The sequence below is a fragment of the Mustelus asterias genome, chromosome 10, assembly GCF_964213995.1.
Source record: "Mustelus asterias chromosome 10, sMusAst1.hap1.1, whole genome shotgun sequence".
Lineage (NCBI taxonomy): Eukaryota > Metazoa > Chordata > Chondrichthyes > Carcharhiniformes > Triakidae > Mustelus > Mustelus asterias.
This window is the reverse complement of record NC_135810.1, coordinates 64,003,709-64,024,489: the sequence shown is the minus strand read 5'-3', so window position 1 is coordinate 64,024,489 and position 20,781 is coordinate 64,003,709. Positions and strand designations below refer to the sequence as shown.

General features: G+C 43.1%; 1 protein-coding gene across 2 annotated transcripts in view; it reads right to left on the bottom strand.

Annotated features, from left to right (window-relative positions):
* nox4 (NADPH oxidase 4) overlaps window positions 1–20,207 on the bottom strand; it is a 161,536-nt gene extending 141,329 nt beyond the window's left edge. The window contains exons 1-2 of one of the 2 annotated variants that reach the window (XM_078221811.1): window positions 20,066–20,207; window positions 19,824–19,919 (exon numbers count right to left, since the gene is read on the bottom strand). In XM_078221811.1, coding sequence (XP_078077937.1) covers window positions 19,824–19,919; window positions 20,066–20,122 — 153 coding nt within the window. In that variant the 5' untranslated portion in view covers window positions 20,123–20,207. The remainder of the gene's footprint in view (window positions 1–19,823; window positions 19,920–20,065) is intronic. The other variant, XM_078221812.1, reaches the window with a different exon arrangement.
* Between the last annotated feature and the right edge of the window lie 574 nt (window positions 20,208–20,781).

The window sequence follows — 20,781 nt, the reverse complement described above, 5'->3', positions numbered from 1 at the left end:
ATTAAATCCTGAAGGAGATCCATATTTTCAGGTTTTCCACATGGAAATTCCCTCTGAAATTGCATTACAATTAAAGCACCACTGGTTGGGGAGATACAGCTTCATGGCTCACGGAAAATTTGGTACTACAAATATTCATTGTGCCTAGGACAAGACACTTGCATTCTCTTTTGTTAGCGAAAAACTGCATTTCAAGGAGAGATGAATTAGTCTGTTGACTGGCAGCCAACTCCCAGGGCTATATCAAGATAAACCTTTGAAAGCCACAAGCCTTCCTTGGCTCTGAAATTGTTTTGAAATTGAGAAGATGTCCTGACCACAGAAAAAGAACAGCAGAATCTGTCAGAAACATGTCCATGCCATTTTTTGGTAGGACACTTCCAAGTACAAATAGACATGAAAGTGTTGCATTTAAGACATGCTAGAGCAACAGATAACAATTTCCTAACACTCGGATAGTGGACACACAGAAAATGGCATTAGCTTGTATTGTTAATTTTATTCTGAAAGCACTCTGAGGATGAGTGCTTTGAACAACAGTCTCTCATCTGGCCATGGCTGGAACTCTTCAAGTTCACTGATCAAAACCTTCTCAACCTGTCAAGTTTACCAAAGAAGCACTCCCCCCTTATATATTTGCGTGGTTAGCTGCTCATAGCTTGGGAAATAAATGTGCGGCATGTAACATTTCAAATTCCGGGTTAAAATAATAGTTAATTACCTATAATAATAACTCATAGGGGTTCTCCTTTAACCTACAAACCTGTCTGGGTTTGGTACCACAAGAGGGCAGAAAGAGGGCAGAATAATCTTGGGATTCCAACCCAACTTTATTTAGAGGGTTTAACACCCGGCAGATACTTGAACCCACTTTCCCTTACTAAAATGCTGCCCCTCGTTTCCAGACCACAATAAATGATATTGAAGCATTTGGAAAGCATACAAAAGAATTATAATGACGTTATCAGCATTGAGAGGATGTAACTATCAGAAACGATTGGGCAAGCTGGGTCCTTTTTTTCTCGAAAAGAGAAAGTTAAAAGGCGACTTGATAGAGGTCTTTAAAATTATGAAGAGGTTCAATATAGTGGACATGGTGAAACTGTGTCCATGTGTGGCTGACTCTCCCAGTACGAGGAAACATAAATTAAAATAGCAACTAAAAGAACAAATAAAGGATTTGTAAAGTTTATTTTATCATACAATGTTGTGATAATGTAGAACTCAGTACCACATGGAATAATTTAACCAATTAGCACTGAAGCACTTAATCATGACTTAATGTATAAATGAGGAAGGGTGACATATGGGCTAAGAGGGAAGTGGTCATTAAAGTGGGAGGAGGCATAGTCCTGTTGAGTTAAATGGCCTGTTTCTGTGCTATAGACTCTGTAATTCTACATCACATGGGATGTAATTTGACAAATGAGTTCTGGTGATGGGAAACTTGCCTTCAGCCAATTCCCTATCCATGCTGACATATTTCCTCTAATACCATAATTATTTTCGGTTTTAAAATGTCTCATTGTTTGTTCATTTTAATACCTGGAAAAAATTGCTTTCCTATGTATCTCCAATGATTCTTTATTATCTAACTTAAATGTTACCCTTTCATATTTAGCCTGTTTACATTATAGGCATCATTTCAAAGATCTTCTCCAGCCCTTACATTACCTTCCTGTCCCATTTCATTTTCTGGAATTAGATTAAATAGTGTGTTCTTCCTTACAGGACAAAATCAATTTAACTGCAGAAGAGCGCGAGACAAATTATAGACAGTCCTCCCCTTTATCACTTTATTTTTATCTTTGTCTAACTTAGAAAATTAAGGTTATTTAAGGAAAGATAATATTTAATTGGAGGCAGTTCAGAGAAGGTTCACTAGGATGATCACTGGTATGGAGGGATTATTTTATGAACAAAAAAGTTAAACAGATTGGGACTCTACTCATTGGAATTTAGAAGAATGAGAGATGATCTCATTGAAACATGTAGGATGATTAAGAGGCTTGACAAGTAAATGCTGAGAGGATGTTTCCCCTCATGGGAGAGTCTAGGACCAGAGGGCATAGTCTCAGTATAAAGGGGCGACAATTTAAGACTGAGATGAGGAGGAATTTCTTCTCTCAGAGGTTGAGTGTCTTTGGAACTCCTTGGCAAAGAGAACTGTGGGGGCAAAGTCCTTGCGTATATTTAATGCTGAGATAGATAGATTTTTTAATCAATAAGGGAATCAAGGGTTATGGGGAAAGGGCAGGAAAGTGGACATGAGGAATGTCAGATCAACCAAGATCCTACTGAATGGTGGAGCAGGCATGAAGGGCTGAACGGCCTACTCCTGTTCCTATTTCTTATGGCCTTGTTATTTTTGCCCTCATCTTTTAATTTGCATTATTTTATCTTTCTTGAACTCACTGTAGGGAGATTTTATGGTAACATTTTATTTTATTCATTTGTGGGACACAGGTGTCACTGGCTGGCCAGCATTTATTGCCTATCCCTAGTTGCCCTTGAGAAGGTGGTGGTGAGCTGCCTTCTTGAATCGCCGCAGTCCATGTTCTGTGGGTTGACCCACAATGCCGTTAGGGAGGGAATTCCAGGATTTTGACCCAGGACTGCGGAGGAACGGCGATATATTTCCAAGTCAGGATGGTGAGAGGCTTGGAGGGGAATTTGCAGCTGGTGGTTTTCCATTATCTGCTCCCCTTGTCCTTCTAGTTGGAAGTGGTCGTGGATTTGGAAGATTCTGTCTAAGGATCTTTGGTGAATTGCTGCAGTGCATCTTGTAGATAGTACACACTGCTGCGACTGAGCGTCGGTGGTGGAGGGATTGAATGTTTGTAGATGTGGTGCCAATCAAGTGGGCTGCTTTGTCCGGGATGGTGTCAAGCTTGTTGAGTGTTGTTGGAGCTGCACCCATCCAGGCAAGTGGGGAGTATTCCATCACACTCTTGACTTGTGCCTCATAGATGGTGGATGGGCTTTGGGGAGTCAGGAGGTGAGTTATTAGCCGCAGTATTCCTAGCCTCTGACCTGCTGTTGTAGCCATTGTATTTATGTGGTGAGTCCAGTTGAGTTTCTGGTCAATGGTAACCCCAAAGATGTTGACAGTGGGGAATTCAGTGATGGTAACACCATTGAATGTCAAGGGGAAGTGGTTAGAGTGTCTCTTATCAGTGATGGTCGTTGCCTGGCATTTGTGTGGCACAAATGTTACTTGCCACTTGTCAGCCCAAGACTGGATATTGTCCAGATCTTGTTGCATTTGAACATGGATTGCTTCAGTATCTGAGGAGTCACGAATGGTGCTGAACATTGTGCAATCATCGACGAACATCCCCACTTCTGACTTAATGACAGAGGGAAGGTCATTGATGAAGCAGCTGAAGATTGTTGGGCCAGGACACTCCCTTGAGGGACTCCTGCAGAGATATCCTGGAGGTAAGATTACTGACCCTCCACAACCATCTTCCTATGGACCAGATATGATTCCAACCAGCAGAGAATTTGCCCCCGATACCCATTGTTTCCAGTTTCGCTGGGGCTCCTTGATGCCACACTCGGTCGAATGCGGCCTTGATGTCAAGGGCTGTCACCCTCACCTCACCCTCCCTCTGTGACAGAAGTTCAGGGTTTAAGACCCACTCCAGGACTTGATGGCCAATGAAGGTTTATATTGGCTGTAAATTTGGAGAGGAGAGTGTGTAGCAGGACCTGGATGTCCTTGTGCACCAGTCGCTGAAGGTAAGCATGCAGATGCAGCAGGCAGTAAAGAAGGCAAATGGTATGTTGGCCTTCATTGCGAGAGGTTTCGAGTACAGGAGCAGGGATGTGTTGTTGCAAATATACAGGGCCTTGGTGAGACCACACCTCGAATATTGTGTGCAGTTTTGGTTTACCAGGCTGATTCCGGGGATGGAGGGACTGATGTATGGGGAGAGATTGACTAGGTTAGGATTGTTTTCGCTGGAGTTCAGACGAATGAGGGGGGATCTCATAGACTTATAAAATTCTAACAGCACTAGACAGAGTAGATGCAGGGAGGACATTCCCGATGGTGGGGGAGTCTAGGACCAGGAGTCACAGTCTGACAATTCAGAGTAGACCATTTAGGATGGCGGTGAGGAGACATTTCTTCACCCAAAGAGTGGTCAGCCTGTGGAATTCATTACCACAGAATGTAGGTGAGGCCAAAACTTTGAATGTATTCAAGATGCAGCTGGATATAGCACCTCGGGCGAATGGGATCAAAGGTTATGGGGAGAAAGCAGGATTAGGCTATTGAGTTGGACGATCAGCCATGATCGTAATGAATGGCGGAGCAGGTTCGAAGGGCCACATGGCCTCCTCCTGCTCCTATCTTCTATGTTTCTATAACACAGTTTTGGGTTGAGTATCAACTTGTAAATCTTTCCAACATGTCCATGGTAGGCAGCAAGAGCAGAAGGGCCTCCTGATTAGCGAGAATCTGCAGGAGACAATGGCAAACCAGTGCAATATCTTACCAAGCATAATTGTGAACCACAATATCGAAGCCCATGGTTGCCAAAACCCTCTTAGGGCCTGGTGTCTGAAGAGAGAGAGGGTGATCTATCCAAATGAAGTAACAGTTACTTTCTTCCCAGATTTTAACTAAATAGATTCAACAAATTTAGCACTTCCTATGATATCCCAATATTGTAATGCTGAAATGGGAATCATTGACTAACCAAGCATGTTTAGTTTTTAGTCCAGGCATACATACTTCTGTTAATACTATACTGTATTCCCCACATCCATGCTTCATCAAGCTCATTTATTTTATGCAATATACTTAGAGTATCAGCATACATACAACTCAAATCAGTCTGTGTGCTCGTGAATTTTAATCATTTTAATCTTCCTCTTTCTAATCTGTTGTTAATAATTTTCCTGTTTTTCCACTCCTTATTCCATTTTCCCTTTTGCTCCTTTTATTCTTTCCATGCTTTGCCATATTACTTTATACATTAGATAGAAGACATTGATTAAGAAAGCATTAGTTATTCTCCCAGAAAAAAAACATTGACACGAGTCCTGCTCAAGTAAACCTCCCACCCCTGTACATTCCACTTTTGTCCTTCAAGTATTTTCAATTCCCAGAAACCGAAAGCCTTTCCTTTTACATCCCATTTCCACTCATGCATTTACTTCCCTTATTTTACTATGATGTGGAGATGCCAGCGTTGGACTGGGGTGGGCACAGTAAGAAATCTCACAACACCAGGTTAAAGTCCAACAGATCTTTTTGGAATCACAAGCTTTTGGAGCGCTGCTCCTTCATCAGGTGAGTGATGATTCCAAATTATCCTGTTGGACTTTAACCTGGTGTTGTGAGACTTCTTACTTATTTTACTACTTTACCAAAGCGACTACCCTTAGGAGGTCCTTTCTGTTAAAAAAACATAATGTCCTAATCTCAGTGCAGGAGTAAGTCTAGTCCTTCCTATATCATTAAATTCAATATAAATTGTAACTTCTAGCTGTTCCTTACCGGTGTCCAAAATCCTTTGCACCCACTCATTTATATCCTTACCACAGCATCTCACAGATACTGGTCTACATTTTGTGGGGATGTAGAGTTGTATACAAACTATTAGTGGTCACTGCTATTACCCCTGTGAAAGGGGTCACAACTGATACCAGGGGAGGTGGTGGTGTAGTGTTATTGTCACTGGACTGGTAATACAGAGACCCAGGGTAATGCTCTGGGGACCAGGGTTCAAATCTCATCATGGCAAATGGTGAAACTTGAATTCAATAAAAATCTGGAATTAAATGCCTAATGGTGACCATGAAACCATTGTCATAAAATCTCATTTGTTCATCACGTCCTTTAGGGAAGGAAATCTGTTATCCTGACCTGGCCTACATGTAACTATAGCAATGTGGTTGACTCTTAAATGCCCTCAGGGATGGGCAATAAGGGCAGCACGGTGGCACAGTGGTTAGCACTGCTGCCTTACCGCGCCTGGGACCAGGTTTCGATTCCCGGCTTGGGTCACTGTCTGTGTGGAGTCTGCACGTTCTCCCCGTGTCTGCATGGGTTTCCTCCCACAATCTGAAGGACGTGCTGGTTAGATGCATTGGCCATGTTAAATTCTCCCTCTGTGTATCCGAACAGGCGCTGGAGTGTGGCGACTAGGGGATTTTCACAATAATTTCATTGCAGTGTTAATGTAAGCCTACTTGTGACTAATAAATAAACTTGAAAAAAAAAATCCTGGCCCAAAAAAATCCAAGCAGTAACACCCACATCACATGAATTTAAAAAAAGGCATGCACATATTAGCATGGAACACTGAAGCTGTGGTCTGTAACTCAGTGTCCTGGCACAAGCTGTGCTGTCAGTTTCCCCCTCTCCAACCCCTCCCCAAAACTGAAATCCATGAGAACATCAACTTACCCATTCCGAGAATTGCCGTGGGATTTTTTTTTAAATTATGCTTTGTTCAATCAGTGATGTGAGTAAAAAAATTCGATGAAGAACAACATTGGCCCTAAAAATAATTTGATGATCTTGAAGTGCTGTTAGATTATTAAATTTTATAGACTACATTTTTTGTAAATTTCAGAATATTCAGTTTCCACACCACTGCAAATGACTGCCTCCCTCTGGTTGTTGCCATTGTCATACATATTCAGTTAATTCAACATTGCCAACATGTGAATTGCTTCCTGTCTTCTTCCTACCCCAATAAGCGGTTACACTCTTCCCTTCCTCACTAAGCTGCTCAGTCTGCAACGTGCCTTAAGAAACTTCGACCTCCTTCATGCATCTGTGTCACCAGCTGTCAGGTCAGAAGCATACAGATCAAGCACAAACAGTTGGAAGCGCTTCCTGCACATGTGACATTAGCCAATCTGGAGCCCACTAATCGAGAGCAAATCACAGATTTTGTTTCCAATCCCCAGCCAACCAGATAGTGCAGATAAGATTTTCAAAGTGGATTCAGCACTCGTGATTTTTAATGTCTTTTATAAACAACATCTATATAGACTAATTGAAAATAATACATCTCACGTACATCCTGTCTGCAACACAAGACCAAAACAATGTTATTAACTCCTGTTCTAAATTCCTATTCTAATGAATTTGGCCTACGCAAACTTGTAACTCGAATTGAACAGCCTGGGGCCAGATTGAGCAATCTGGCACTGGATTCACACAATGCTCTCAAAATGTTTTCTAAAAATCTACTGTTTAATGTCCAGAATAGGAGTTAAAGCAAAAAAAAAGTACATATTTTCACAATAAAGGTTACATTTATCCATTGACTGGTGGCATAGTGGTAAGCACTGCTGTCTCACAGCTCTAGAGACCCGGGTTTAAATCCCGCTTAGGTCACGGCCTGTGCGAAGTCTACACATTCTCCCTGTATCTGCGCGAGTTTCCTCCAGGTGCTCTGGTTTCATCTCACAGTCCAAAAGAGGTTAGGTATATTGGCCATGCTAAATTCTCCCTCCGTGTATCCGAACCGGCGCCAGAATGTGGTGACTAGGGGATTTTCACAACACCTTCAGTGCAGTGTTAATGTAAGCCTACTTGTGACACTAATAAATAAACTTTGACTAGTTTTGGCTCATTCAGTCCCTTTGAAATGAAGGAGACAGTCATCGACTTCAGGAAGCGTAGTGGAGGGCATGCCCCTGTCTACATCAATGGGGACTAAGTAGAAACGGTCAAGAGCTTCACATTTTTAAGTGTCCAGATCACCAACAACCTGTCCTGGTCCCTCCATGTGGACACAATAGTTAAGAAAGCCCACCAACTTTCTCAAGAGGAAATTTGACATCTTTGCTACAAGTCTCACCAACTTCTACAGATGCACCATAGAAAGCATTCTTTCTGGTTGTATCACAGCTTGGTATGGCTCCTGCTCTGCCCAAGACCACAAGAAACTACAAAGGATTGTGAATGAAGGCCAGTCCATCACGCAAACCAGCCTTCCATCCATTGATATTAGAATAGAATAGAATAGAAACCCTACAGTGCAGAAGGAGGCCATTCGGCCCATCGAGTCTGCACCGACCACAATCCCACCCAGGCCCTACCCCCACATATTTACCCACTAATCCCTCTAACCTACGCATCCCAGGACTCTAAGGGGCAATTTTTAACCTGGCCAAACAACCTAACCCGCACATCTTTGGACTGTGGGAGGAAACCAGAGCACCCGGAGGAAACCCACGCAGACACGAGGAGAATGTGCAAACTCCACACAGACAGTGACCCGAGCCGGGAACCGAACCCGGGACCCTGTCTACTCTTCCCACTGCCTCAGAAAAGCAGCCAGCATAATCAAAGACCCCACGCACCCTGGACATCCTCCTTCCGTCGGGATAAAGATACAAAAGTCTGAGATCACGTAGCAACAGACTCAAAAATAGCTTCTTTCCTGCTGCCATCCAACTTTTGAATGGACCTACCTCGCATTAAGTTGATCTTCCTCAACGCCCTAGCTATGACTGTAATACTACATTCTCCACCCTCACCTTTCGACACAAAGGTTGATGGATTTGCGGATAGCGATAAGGACCATCAGAGGATACAGATTAGTTGGAGGTTTGGGTGGAGAGATGGCAGATGGAGTTTAATCTGGACAAATGTGAGATAATGCATTTTGGAAGGTTTAATACAGATAGGAAATGTACAACAAATGGCAGAACCCTTAAATGTGTCAATAGACATAGGGATCTGGGTGTACAGGTACACAGGTCATTGAAAGTGGCAACGCAGGTGGAGAAGGTAGTCAAGAAGGCATACAGCATGCTTGCCTTCATCGGCCGGGGCACTGAGTTTAAAAATTGGCAAGTCATGTTGCAGCTTTATAGAACCTTAGTTAGGCTGCACTTGGAATATAGTGTTCAATTCTGGTCAGTCACACTACCAGAAGGATGTGGAGGCTTTGGAGAGGGTACAGAAAAGATTTACCAGGATGTTGCCTGGTATGGAGGGCATTAGCTATGAGGAGAAGTTGGAGAAACTTGGTTTGTTCTCACTGGAACGACAGAGGTTGAGGGGCGACCTGATAAAAGTCTACAATATTATGAGGGGCATGGACAGAGTGGATAGTCAGAAGCTTTTTCCCCAGAGTGGAAGAGTCAATTACTGGGGGGCATTGGTTTAAGGTGCGAGGGGCAAGGTTTAAAGGAGATGTACGAGGCAAGTCTTTTACACACAGAGGGTGGTGGGTGCCTGGAACTTGCTGCCAGGGGAGGTAGTGGAAGCAGATAAGATAGTGAGTTTTAAGGGGCGGTCTGGACAAATACATGAATAGGAGGGAATAAGAGGGATACGGTCCCCGGAAGGGTAGGGGGTTTTAGTTCAGTTGGACAGCATGGTTGGTGCAGGCTTGGAGGGCCGAAGGGCCTGCTCCTGTGCTGTAGCTTTCTTTGTTCTTTTCTATGTATGGTATGCTTTGTCTTTATAATGCACAAGAAACAATATTTTTCACTGTATACTGATACATGTGACAATAATAAATCAAATCAAATTCAAAAGATTTCTCCTTCAGCCTTCAACCACTCCCAAAGTTGTGATGCTATTAACTGAATTTGGATGGTGCAGTCTGAGCAAGTGCACTGGGTCTGGATATCCCAGAATCAATCCATCATTGTCAAATTAATTTTCTTCAGCTCTGGCAATTTCTATTTTTCAAAATTATTTCAGGAAAAGCTAGAGGATAAATTTCACAATTCAGGGGTGATTTTCAAAAACAAATTGTGAATATAAGACAGTGGGAAAGAGTGAAATAGATTACAGTATTCTGGAGGAGCAATGATCATTACTTTACTCTCCAATTTGTTTTGTAGAGTATATTTGCTCACACCTGCAACAGAAAGAAACCTCAAAATGTATACCTCATCCACCAAAGCACCAAATTATTATTTCGTGCGATGTGGGCATCGCTGGCAAGGAAAGCATTTGTTACCCACCCCTAACTGTCCTTGAACTGAGTGGCTTGTAAGGCCTTTTTGGTTGCTAGTTAAGAATCTGTGGGTTCAGACTCACATGTAAGCCAGACATGGGAGGAAGAGTTCCTTCCCTTAAGGACATTAGTGAACCAGATGGGTTTTTACAAAAATCAATGGTAGTTCTCATAGTCAGCATTAGTAATTGAATTTGAATTTCACCAATTGCTGTGGTGGGATTTGAATCCATATCCCCACGCTTGGGCCTCTAAATTACTAGCCTAGTGGCATTACCACTACACCACCAGATCCACAGTGGATCAGAATAGCAGTGGTAGCAGACAACAATTAGAGCAAAGAACAGTAGAGGAAGGAGCAGAATCTAAAAGAACTTGGGATCACTGAATGAAGTACGCACTAATAGCTGCAGATCCAAAAGCTTAGTGAGGCAGTTCTGCCCGTGCAAAGCATGTTAATGTTTTTTAGTCGTTGATCACACCGACAAAGATTTGACAGATCTTATCCCACCACAACAGCATGTTGCAATTTAACACTATAATTCTAGGTTCTCTCACTATGTCATGTGCTTAGCACTGCTACCTCACAGTGCCAGAGACTGGAGTTCAATTCCGGCCTTGGGTGACAGTCTGTGTGGAGTTTACATGCTCTCCTCGTGTCTGTATGGGTTTCCATCAGGTGCTCCGATTTCCTCCTATGGTCCAAAATGTGCAGGTTAGTGGGGTAAATGCTTGGTTTTACAGAGATAGTGTGGGGGGTGAGCCTGGGTAAGAGTTGGTGCAGACTTGATGGGCCAAATGGCATCCTTCTGCACTGGAGAGTTTCTATTCTTTGGTCACACTGGGTGACAAAACACCACCTGTAAAGACTCGTATTCCAACTATTATCTTGTAAATTGAGTTTGTGTGTGTATATGCCCTGGTTGTGAACACAACTCCTCACTCACCTGAAGAAGGAGCGAGACTCCAAAAGCTTGTCCTACCAAATAAACCTGTTGGACTTTAACCTGGTGTTGAGAGACTTCTTACTGACAAAACACCCCCATGCCTCCACCATCTCTTCATTGCCACAAACAAAAAGCCTTTTTAACCTTCTCACCACTGATGACCATCTGACCTTTCCTCTTCCCCACTCAACAGCAACCTGTGTGCCCTTAGGCAACCTGGAACTCAGATGAACCCTCCCTACCCATAGGCCAGAATTCTACCCTCCCCCTCCAGCAGGCATGAAATTGCAGAGTCTGGATTCCTCCACGTTCCCTCAAACCTAGAAGGAAAGAACCGTAAAAAAGGGGAAATAAGACATCGCAACCTCACAGCCATTTTTTGCTGATTAGGAAAGGCCTCAGATGTGAAGCTTACCATTTCCCCAGTTGAGGCCCTTAAGTAGCCAATTAATGACCACTGAAGGATCATTTCTTGCCCAGGCTCAATTTTTAGGCTGGCAAGTGGATTGAAGATCTCTGGGGGAGGGCTGAAAATAATCGAAGTTATATCTGGGGGATAGGTTATGGGGTATGCCTCCATCAGAAGATGCCTTCTGACTCTTCCCCCAAAGGCCTAGTGACCTCTGGACCTTCCTCTCCCCACCCTGGAGCCCCGATCGCCCGCCTTCTGGCCCCTAGGCCTTCTCTACCCTCCCTGCCCAGGAACCCTGAAACATACCATTTCCTCGGATCCTGCAATCCTAACAATTCAGATCATGGGAGTGCATATAAGAGGCCATGGGGGCAGCACAATGGCACAGTGGTTAGAATTGCTGCCTCACAGCGCCAGGAACCTGGGTTCAATTCCAGCCTTGAGTAACTGTGGAGTTTGCATGTTCTCCCTGTAGCTGCGTGGGTTTCCACAGGTGCTCCAGTTTCCTCACAATGTACAGGTTAGGTCGATTGGTAATGTTAAATTGCTCCTTGGTGTTCCATGATGTGTAGTTTAGTGGGATTAGCAGGGTAAATATGTGGGGTTACGGGGATAGGGCCTGGGTAGAATGCTCTATTTGAGATTCAGTGAAGTCTCAATGGGCCGGCCTCCTTTTACACTGTAGCGATTTTTTGATTCTATGAACCATGGAAATGATAGATGTGCAAGGCTGTTGATAACGAAGTAAACAATTCCCATATATATGATTTATGTATATGAATGCAAAGCTGACCTTTACCCTAAAGGAGCAAGGTCATGATCATTTTTATTCTTGGTTGGAAAATAATTTGCAACAATGTTAGATGTGAATTATTTTTGAGTTTTTTTTCCTACTTAAAGTTCTCCCTGCACAGCACATAGATTGAGAAGATAGGAGAGCAGCCAGCGCTCAGCGTAGTTAGTTGAAAAGCTACATTGGCAAAGAGTGTACCAACTTGGCTTATTTCACACTTTCCCCATTTTGGGTGAGAATCTATGAATGAAAATTTTGGATGCATTGGACTCCTTGAAAGGTGGGCAGTGTACATTTCTCTTTAGTTTCAATTATCATTTTTTAAACATTTAATTTTTCTCTTAATTGGAACAGTAAACCTAATTGGTGTAAAAATGATTTAGTATTATTTCTAAAAAATATTACTAATGATTTCAGTATAACCGTCAGTGTTCATGAACTATCAATAAAAGGGGACAATCGGAAGCCTTTGCATCTAGATGGTCTAAAGCTGTGTACTATCTGACATCCTCTGTTCTCCCAAATCATAATGCTCTCTCGAGTACATCATGTCGGTAAGCAGCTACAAAATTTAGTATATTGTACTAGTTGTAAACATCATGGGCTAAAAATGGGATAGTATCAATCTGTGGAGCCTGGATCGCAATGCATAATTGTCCCTTGATAGATGCGCGTAATGCGCATGGGTTCTGCGCTGATTGCTCATCTGCACGATTGCAACAGGTATTCCGACACTAAACACACTGCTGACTGGCTGCACGTGAGGCCCTGGTGCATGCACAGCTTGAGTAAGTTAAAGCTAGCCTGCACTCCCTAAAACCAGACACAGCTTTTAAAGGGGAGGTGCATTCTTGCTGCAGCAGATGCTGGTGTCCAGAAGGAGTACCAACAGAGCAGCAGGTCAATGAGATGACTCCTGGGTTCAGAGACCTTAGACTGGAAGGTAGAAAGACAGAGACAGGTTTCCACAAGGACTAGGAGGCCCTTAAGCACACATTGAAAATTAATGGAATAAGGCACATCGAGGCCAATTCAAGTGGTACTGCCTGGAGGACCTGGCTTAGTGCCACCAAATTTTCAATAGCCTCATGCAAGTGATCAAGGTCAGTGAATGCACCTTCAAATGCCATCTCCAGTCCATTGCACCACTAACCTCTCCCTCTGCTCGATGTACTCGCCCATTTAAAATACCTAGTTATCAGGGCTCGCGCTAACATTCATATATCCTCCACTTCACCTTTGCACACTTATCACTGTTGCAAGCCTCTCACTCCTGCCAAATACTGCCAGCAGCTCAGTTATGACAGATGCATCACCCAAACACGCTGCAACACACTCACTAGGACTTTTCCCTCTCTTTTGCAGGATGTGGGGGAAGCAGCTGACCACCAGTGGAAGATAGGCACCTTCAGAGGAGGCATTGCTGCTAAGCTCACAGTGAATCAGGCCTTTGCAACCAGAATCATCAAGATCTTTGAGGATTATGGATTTGTGGATGTGGTGTATCTGGATTTCCAGAAGGCATTTGACAAGGTGCCACACCAAAGACTGCTACATAAGATAAAGGTGCACAGTCTTACGGGTAATGTATTAGCATGGATAGAGGATTGGTTAACTAACAGAAAGCAAAGAATGAGGGTAAATGGTTTTTTTTCTGGTTGGCAATCAGTGACTAGTGGTGTGCCTCAGGGATCAGTGTTGGGACCGCAATTGTTTACGATTTACATAGATGATTTGGAGTTGGGGACCAAGTGTAGTGTGTCAAAATTCACAGATGAAACTAAGATGGGTGGAAGAGTGAAGTGTGCAGAGGATGCTGAAAGTCTGCAAAGGGATATAGATAATCTAAGTGAGTGGGCGAGGGTCTGGCAGATGGAGTGCAATCTTGGTAAATGAGAGGTCATCCATTTTGGTAGGAATAACAGCAAAATGGACTATTAATTAAATGGTAAAAAATTGCAACATGCTGCTGTGCAGAGGAACCTGGGTGTCCTTGTGCAGGAATCTCAAGGAGTTGGTTTGCAGGTGCAGCAGGTAATTAAGGCGGCAAATGGAATTTTGTCCTTCATTGCTAGAGGGATGGAGTTTAAAAACAGTGAGGTTATGTTGCAGCTGTATAAGGTGCTGGTGAGGCCACACCTGGAATACTGCGTACAGTTTTGGTCTCCTTACTCGAGAAAGGATATACTGGCACTGGAGGGGGTGCAGAGGCGATTCACTAGATTGATTCCGGAGTTAAGAGGCTTGGCTTATGAGGAGAGACCGAGTAGACTGGGGCTATACTCATTGGAATTCAGAAGAATGAGGAGAGATCTTACAGAAACATAAGATTATGAAGGGAATAGATAAGATAGAAGCAAGGAAGTTGTTTCCACTGGCAGGTGAAACTAGAACTAGGGGGCATAGCCTCAAAATAAGGGGAAGCAGATTTAGGACTGAGTTGAGGAGGAACTTCTTCACACAAAGGGTTGTGAATCTGTGGAATTCCTTGCCCAGTGAAGCAGTTGAGGCTATCTCATTGAATGTTTTTAAGGCAAGGATAGATAAATCTTTGAACAGTAAAGGAATTAAGGGTTATGGTGAGCGGGCGGGTAAGTGGAGCCGAGTCCACAAAAAGATCAGCCATGATCTTATTGAATGGTAGAGCAGGCTCGAGGGGCCAAATGGCCTGCTCCTGCTCCTAGTTCTTATGTTCTTATTATGGTACATTCCATAAGACCATAAGACATAGGAGCGGAAGTAAGGCCATTCGGCCCATCGAGTCCACTCCACCATTCAATCATGGTTGATTTCAACTCCATTTACCCGCTCTCTCCCCATAGCCCTTAATTCCTCGAGAAATCAAGAATTTATCAATTTCTGTCTTGAAGACGCTCAACGTCTCGGCCTCCACAGCCCTCTGTGGCAATGAATTCCACAGACCCACCACTCTCTGGCTGAAGAAATTTCTCCTCATCTCTGTTCTAAAGTGACTCCCTTTTATTCTAAGGCTGTGCCCCCGCGTCCTAGTCTCCCCTGTTAATGGAAACAACTTCCCTACGTCCATCCTATCTAAGCCGTTCATTATCTTGTAAGTTTCTATCAGATCTCCCCTCAACCTCCTAAACTCCAATGAATATAATCCCACGATCCTCAGACGTTCATCGTATGTCAGGCCTACCATTCCTGGGATCATCCGTGTGAATCTCCGCTGGACCCGCTCCAGTGCCAGTATGTCCTTCCTGAGGTGTGGGGCCCAAAATTGCTCACAGTACTCCAAATGGGGCCTAACCAGTGCTTTATAAAGCCTCAGAAGTACATCCCTGCTTTTGTATTCCAAGCCTCTTGAGATAAATGACAACATTACATTTGCTTTCCTAATTACGGACTCAACCTGCAAGTTTACCTTTAGAGAATCCTGGACTAGGACTCCCAAGTCCCTTTGCACTTTAGCATTATGAATTTTGTCACCGTTTAGAAAATAGTCCATGCCTCTATTCTTTTTTCCAAAGTGTACGACCTCGCACTTGCCCACGTTGAATTTCATCAGCCACTTCTTGGACCACTCTCCTAAACTGTCTAAATCTTTCTGCAGCCTCCCCACCTCCTCAATACTACCTGCCCCTCCACCTATCTTTGTATCATCGGCAAACTTGGCCAGAATGCTCCCAGTCCCGTCATCTAGATCGTTAATATATAAAGAGAACAGCTGTGGCCCCAACACTGAACCCTGCGGGACACCACTTGTCACCGGTTGCCATTCTGAGAAAGAACCTTTTATCCCAACTCTCTGCCTTCTGTCTGACAGCCAATCGTCAATCCATGTTAGTACCTTGCCTCGAATACCATGGGCCCTTATTTTACTCAGCAGTCTCCCATGAGGCACCTTGTCAAAGGCCTTTTGGAAGTCAAGATAGATAACATCCATTGGCTCTCCTTGGTCTAACCTATTTGTTATCTCTTCAAAGAACTCTAACAGGTTTGTGCAACCTCTCAAATCACACCTCATCTTCATCCTGCTATCTGCATGAAGTGCAAACTGCAGTTAGTATGACCATAGACCCCTTGTTTTCCATCCAATCTCCCACCCCAACCCCACTTTCACTAATTCAATACCTCTGACCTCCTATACCACCAATATCAGTGGTGTTGTCCAACCCAAGTTTTCAGCCTATTTACCTTGATGAAAATGTCATCACAAAATGAATTCATTTAATCTCTGTCCTAAACAATTTCTGCAGAATGTGACAGTAATATCAAGGGGAAGAAAAGGAACAAAAAACAAAACTAAAGAGTAATTCTGAAATGTTCATCAGAAACATAGTTTGAAGCACAGATCAGGCATGAACTTATTGAATGGCGGAATAGGCTAGAGAAATGTAATGGCCTCTTCCAATTCCTATGTTCCTAAAAGACAGTCGCATTACTTAATTGGGTTATTGTTAGGTATATATACCTCAACCCCATGTATTTTTTTCATATCTCTTGATATTTTCACGTAACAAAAATCTACATATTTATCTATCACCATTTATCGTAATTAAACATCTGAAAGTGTGGAAGCATTATAAAACAAAAAGTGTAATCGTGGTAGATCATGTCTAACAAATTTGATTGAATTTTCAGGAGGTGACTCAGTGTGTAGATGAGGACAGCGCAGCTGATGTAGTTTATATGAAATTCAGTCAGGCTTTTGACAAGATCCCACATGGGAGACTGTTCAAGAAGGTCGTGGGATCCAGGGCAATTTGGCAAATTGGATCCAAAATTGCCCTAGTGACAGGAGACAGATGGTAATGGTCGAAGGTTGTTTTTGTGACAGGAAGCCTCTATCCAGTTATGTGCCACAGGGATCAGTGCTGGATCCTTTGCTGTTTGTAGTGTACATTAATCATCTAGATATGAAAATAAGAAGTACGATCAGTAAGTTTGCAGATGACACAAAAATTGGTGGTGTGTAAATAGCTAAGAGGAAAGCCTTAGATTACAGGATGATATAGATGGACTGATCAGATGGGCAGAACAATGGCAAATGAAATTTAACCCTAAAAAGTGGAAGAGATGCATTTTGGGAGGACTAACAAGACAAGGAAATACACAATTAATAGTAAACACTAGGAAGAACAGAGGACCAGAGGAACCATGGGGTACATGTGGATAGATTCCTGAGAGTAGCAGGACAGGTAATAAATGGTTAAAAAAGCATATGGGATACTTGTCTTTATTAACCACGCCGCTGAATATAAGAGCAGGGAGTTTATAATGGAGCTGTATAAAATGCTCGTTAGGTCACAGCTGGAGTACTGTGTACAGTTCTGGTTGCAACACTGGAGGATGGATCTGATTGTACTAGAAAGGGTGCAGAAGAGATTCACCAGGATGCTGCCTGGACTGGAGCATTTCAGCTGTAAAGAGAGGTTGGTGAGGCTGAGGTTGTTCCCCTTAGAGCAGAGAAGGCTGAGGGGGAACATGATCGAGGTGCACAAAATGATGAGGGACATGGATAGGAAGGAACCTTTCCCCTTACCAGAGAGGTCAATAACCAGTGGGCAACGATTTAAGGTAAGTGGAAGGAGATTTATAGTGGATTTGATGAAAGCCTTTCCACCCAGAGGGTGGTGAGAATCTGGATCTCTCTGCCTGAAAGGGTGGCAGAGGCAGGAACCCTCACAACATTTAAGAAACATTTAGATTATCACTTGAAACACCATAGGATACAAGGCTACGGGTCAAGTGCTGGAAAATGGGAATAGGATTGGTGCTTAATGGCCGGTGCAGACACAATGGGCCGAATGACCTCTTCTAGCGTTGTAAAACTCCATGACTCTGACTGTGGGTGGAATTTTCCCATCCTGCCCACTATGGGAATTGTAGCAGATGGGGGCGGACCATGCAAGGGTTCGTTGACCTCGGGCAGGATTTTCTGGTCTTGGGGGCGAGTGCAGCTGGAAAATCCCACCCTATAACTCTAACACAGAGTGCATAAACAGATAACTCCGTTTTGAAAGTTTTGTGGGGGAAAGAATTCCAAATGTCCGCTGTCCTTTGTGTGGAGAAGTACTTCCTGATTCTACTGCTAAGTGACTCAGCTCCAGTTTTAAAGTTACAACCGCTTGTTGTGGATTCCCCTGAATCATTTTAATAACTAACCAAACCATTGCTTTGACTCTTGAATCAGTTGTGTTGCTGCAGTGCTAACAGGTCAAAGATATCAAAAGAAAACTCTTTTAAACATCATGAGAGCAAAAGTAGAAGAGCATTTTGAAAAATGGAAAAGATCCAGAATAAAAGATAATTCTGGATTTCTAAAAATCAGCACACGATTTACATTTAAATACAATGTTATCCTTGGAATTTTTAAAAATCGATTTTTTTTTCTCAGAAAAATGATATTTTTGTCCCAATCTGATTTAGACATTTCAAATGAAAATCATGGAAAGATTGATTTTGCCTGGATTAAAATGTGATCTAGGTTAAGAGAGAAAATTTCCCCCAGTTTTAAAAATAGCCACCCTCTTTCCCCAAACACATCAGCAAGAAATACATTGCCAGTTGACTAATCACTCTGGGTAATGTGTCAGAGGTAACTGGAGAACACAGCCCTGGTTGCAGAGTGTCATTTGCCTGTAGGCCTAGAAATAAGCCCACGTCTTTCTTTTTTGTTAAATAAGCACCTTCCCACATCTCTTGTCAAACTGCTAATGGGGAGAGACGAGGGACAAAGGAGCCACAGCTGCGGAGATGCAATCTCAGTCAGTATGCAAGTTTATCAAAAATAGCAACACCCAAGCTCCAGAACCACTTAGAAATCTCAGAAACGTATTTATAGCAACGAACCTCAAAACTTTAGCAAGTAAACGTCCCTCCCCACCCCCACGCCATAGGCACATGCAATAAAAGGATTTGCTCATTTTGAAAGTGATCGTCTATTTTTGCATTGAACGGAATCAGATTGGGATTCGTGTGTAATGGGGAAGGTTTGATTGAGTTAGCCGCACCAAACTGCACAAGTTCGGAGAAAATTTGGGCACCATTCCATGTTAACACTTGGAAAACCATCGCGCCTCGTTTGGTTGCACAGACACGAATGAAATGCAACTGGGATAAAGCACAGCCACCGAGTGGGCACAACCGTTTTGTGTTGTAGAACTTCTTCCTGTTTGACTTCCCCATGTTCGTTACACGCACTGCACGTAGCCAAAGGATGTTGGTGATTTAAACCACGGAGCGATGATTCCACAATGTTCACTGTGCTAACAATTCCTTTTCAATTGTATTCGAAATGTCCCCGTTTAATGCATTTAATACATTCCGTGCCTGACCCCCGAGTAACCAAGTGAGTTTTAGCCCATATGACTCCATGACTATTGGAAAGAAAATAAGTCTTTCCAATCAGTTCCGACTGACATCAGTTCCCTGCCTCAAAGCAGAGAGGGTTCACAAAGCAGGGCTGCCATCCTCTCCCACCAGTTAGTCTCTGTAAGGGTACAGTATCAATTCAATTCGCAACTAATGCATTAATTATGCAGGAACGCCAAGTTTAATTTTTTAATAAATAGTTCAGCCCTAGGTGAACGAGGTCTTGGAAAAGTGCCGATCCTTCCTATTTTACTTGTTTAAAACACTAAGTTAAGTAAGGAACTACTCTCTGACAAACGCTCATCTGTCAGTTTCACTGCACTCACCGAGACTCCGCAGACTTGTCCGCAAATGAACTGAAACGGATCTTTTGTTCCACTTACCCCAAGCATCCGATGCAAGTAATAATACTGTGCACCGTAGTAATAGAGCGTAAAGGCTTTCCAAAATAGCAGCACATTGATCGACAACCAGAAAAGCTGAAAGGGAAAGAGAGAAAAAGTTAGTGAAAGAAACTTAATCGGTGCAATTTGAATTCCGGATAGCATCAACCCTTAGAAAATAAAGTTTGAAAACATGTCTTAAAATGCGTTGTGAAGAGTATTTGTATCGTGGTCAGTCCTACCAAAAATAGATGCTTTCCGCCCTCGTTGGAGAACCAGCTTCCACAAGACAAAGCCATGGTGCAGTGTGTGTGTGGATCTCTCCTGGTATTAAATACCTTCCCAGACTCTGAGCTAGCTGCAATGGCGTTCTTCCGCCCCCCGCTTCTCTTTGATCTCCCAGATTTCTGTTGTTGCTGCATTTCCTACATCTTCACTGCAGCTCACAATTGGCCCTTTCTGCGTCCAGGATAAAATCCCCTTGAGGGCATCTTTTTTTAAAAAGAGGAATCACATTCCATCTTTCCGCTTAACCTATCACATATTGGAATTTACAGAATGGTGAATTGGGATAGAAGGATTATGTGGGAGATTGAAAAAGAGTGCCAGGGGTTGGGGGGGAAATGAAGCCCTGGATTAAATGAACAAACAAATGTGATATTATTCAAATGTGGGGAGGCGGTGAACACAAGAGAACTGGTTCGAGATAATTAGAATAAAGGAAAGTTAAGCAGCGGCAGAATTTGGGGATATAAAGGGGAACAAAATAGCATCTGCACCAAAACAGATGAAAGTCAAGCATGGTGCTAACTTAACTGGCGAGGCAGGAGATGTCCGAACTCACCACCAGGTGCTTTTGAATCTCAACCCATCAAATAAGGAGGCGGAGAGCAAAGAATCTAACAGGACAGAGGCAACAGGTGAAAAATATTTATAGGTAAGCACAAGGTAAAGTTCA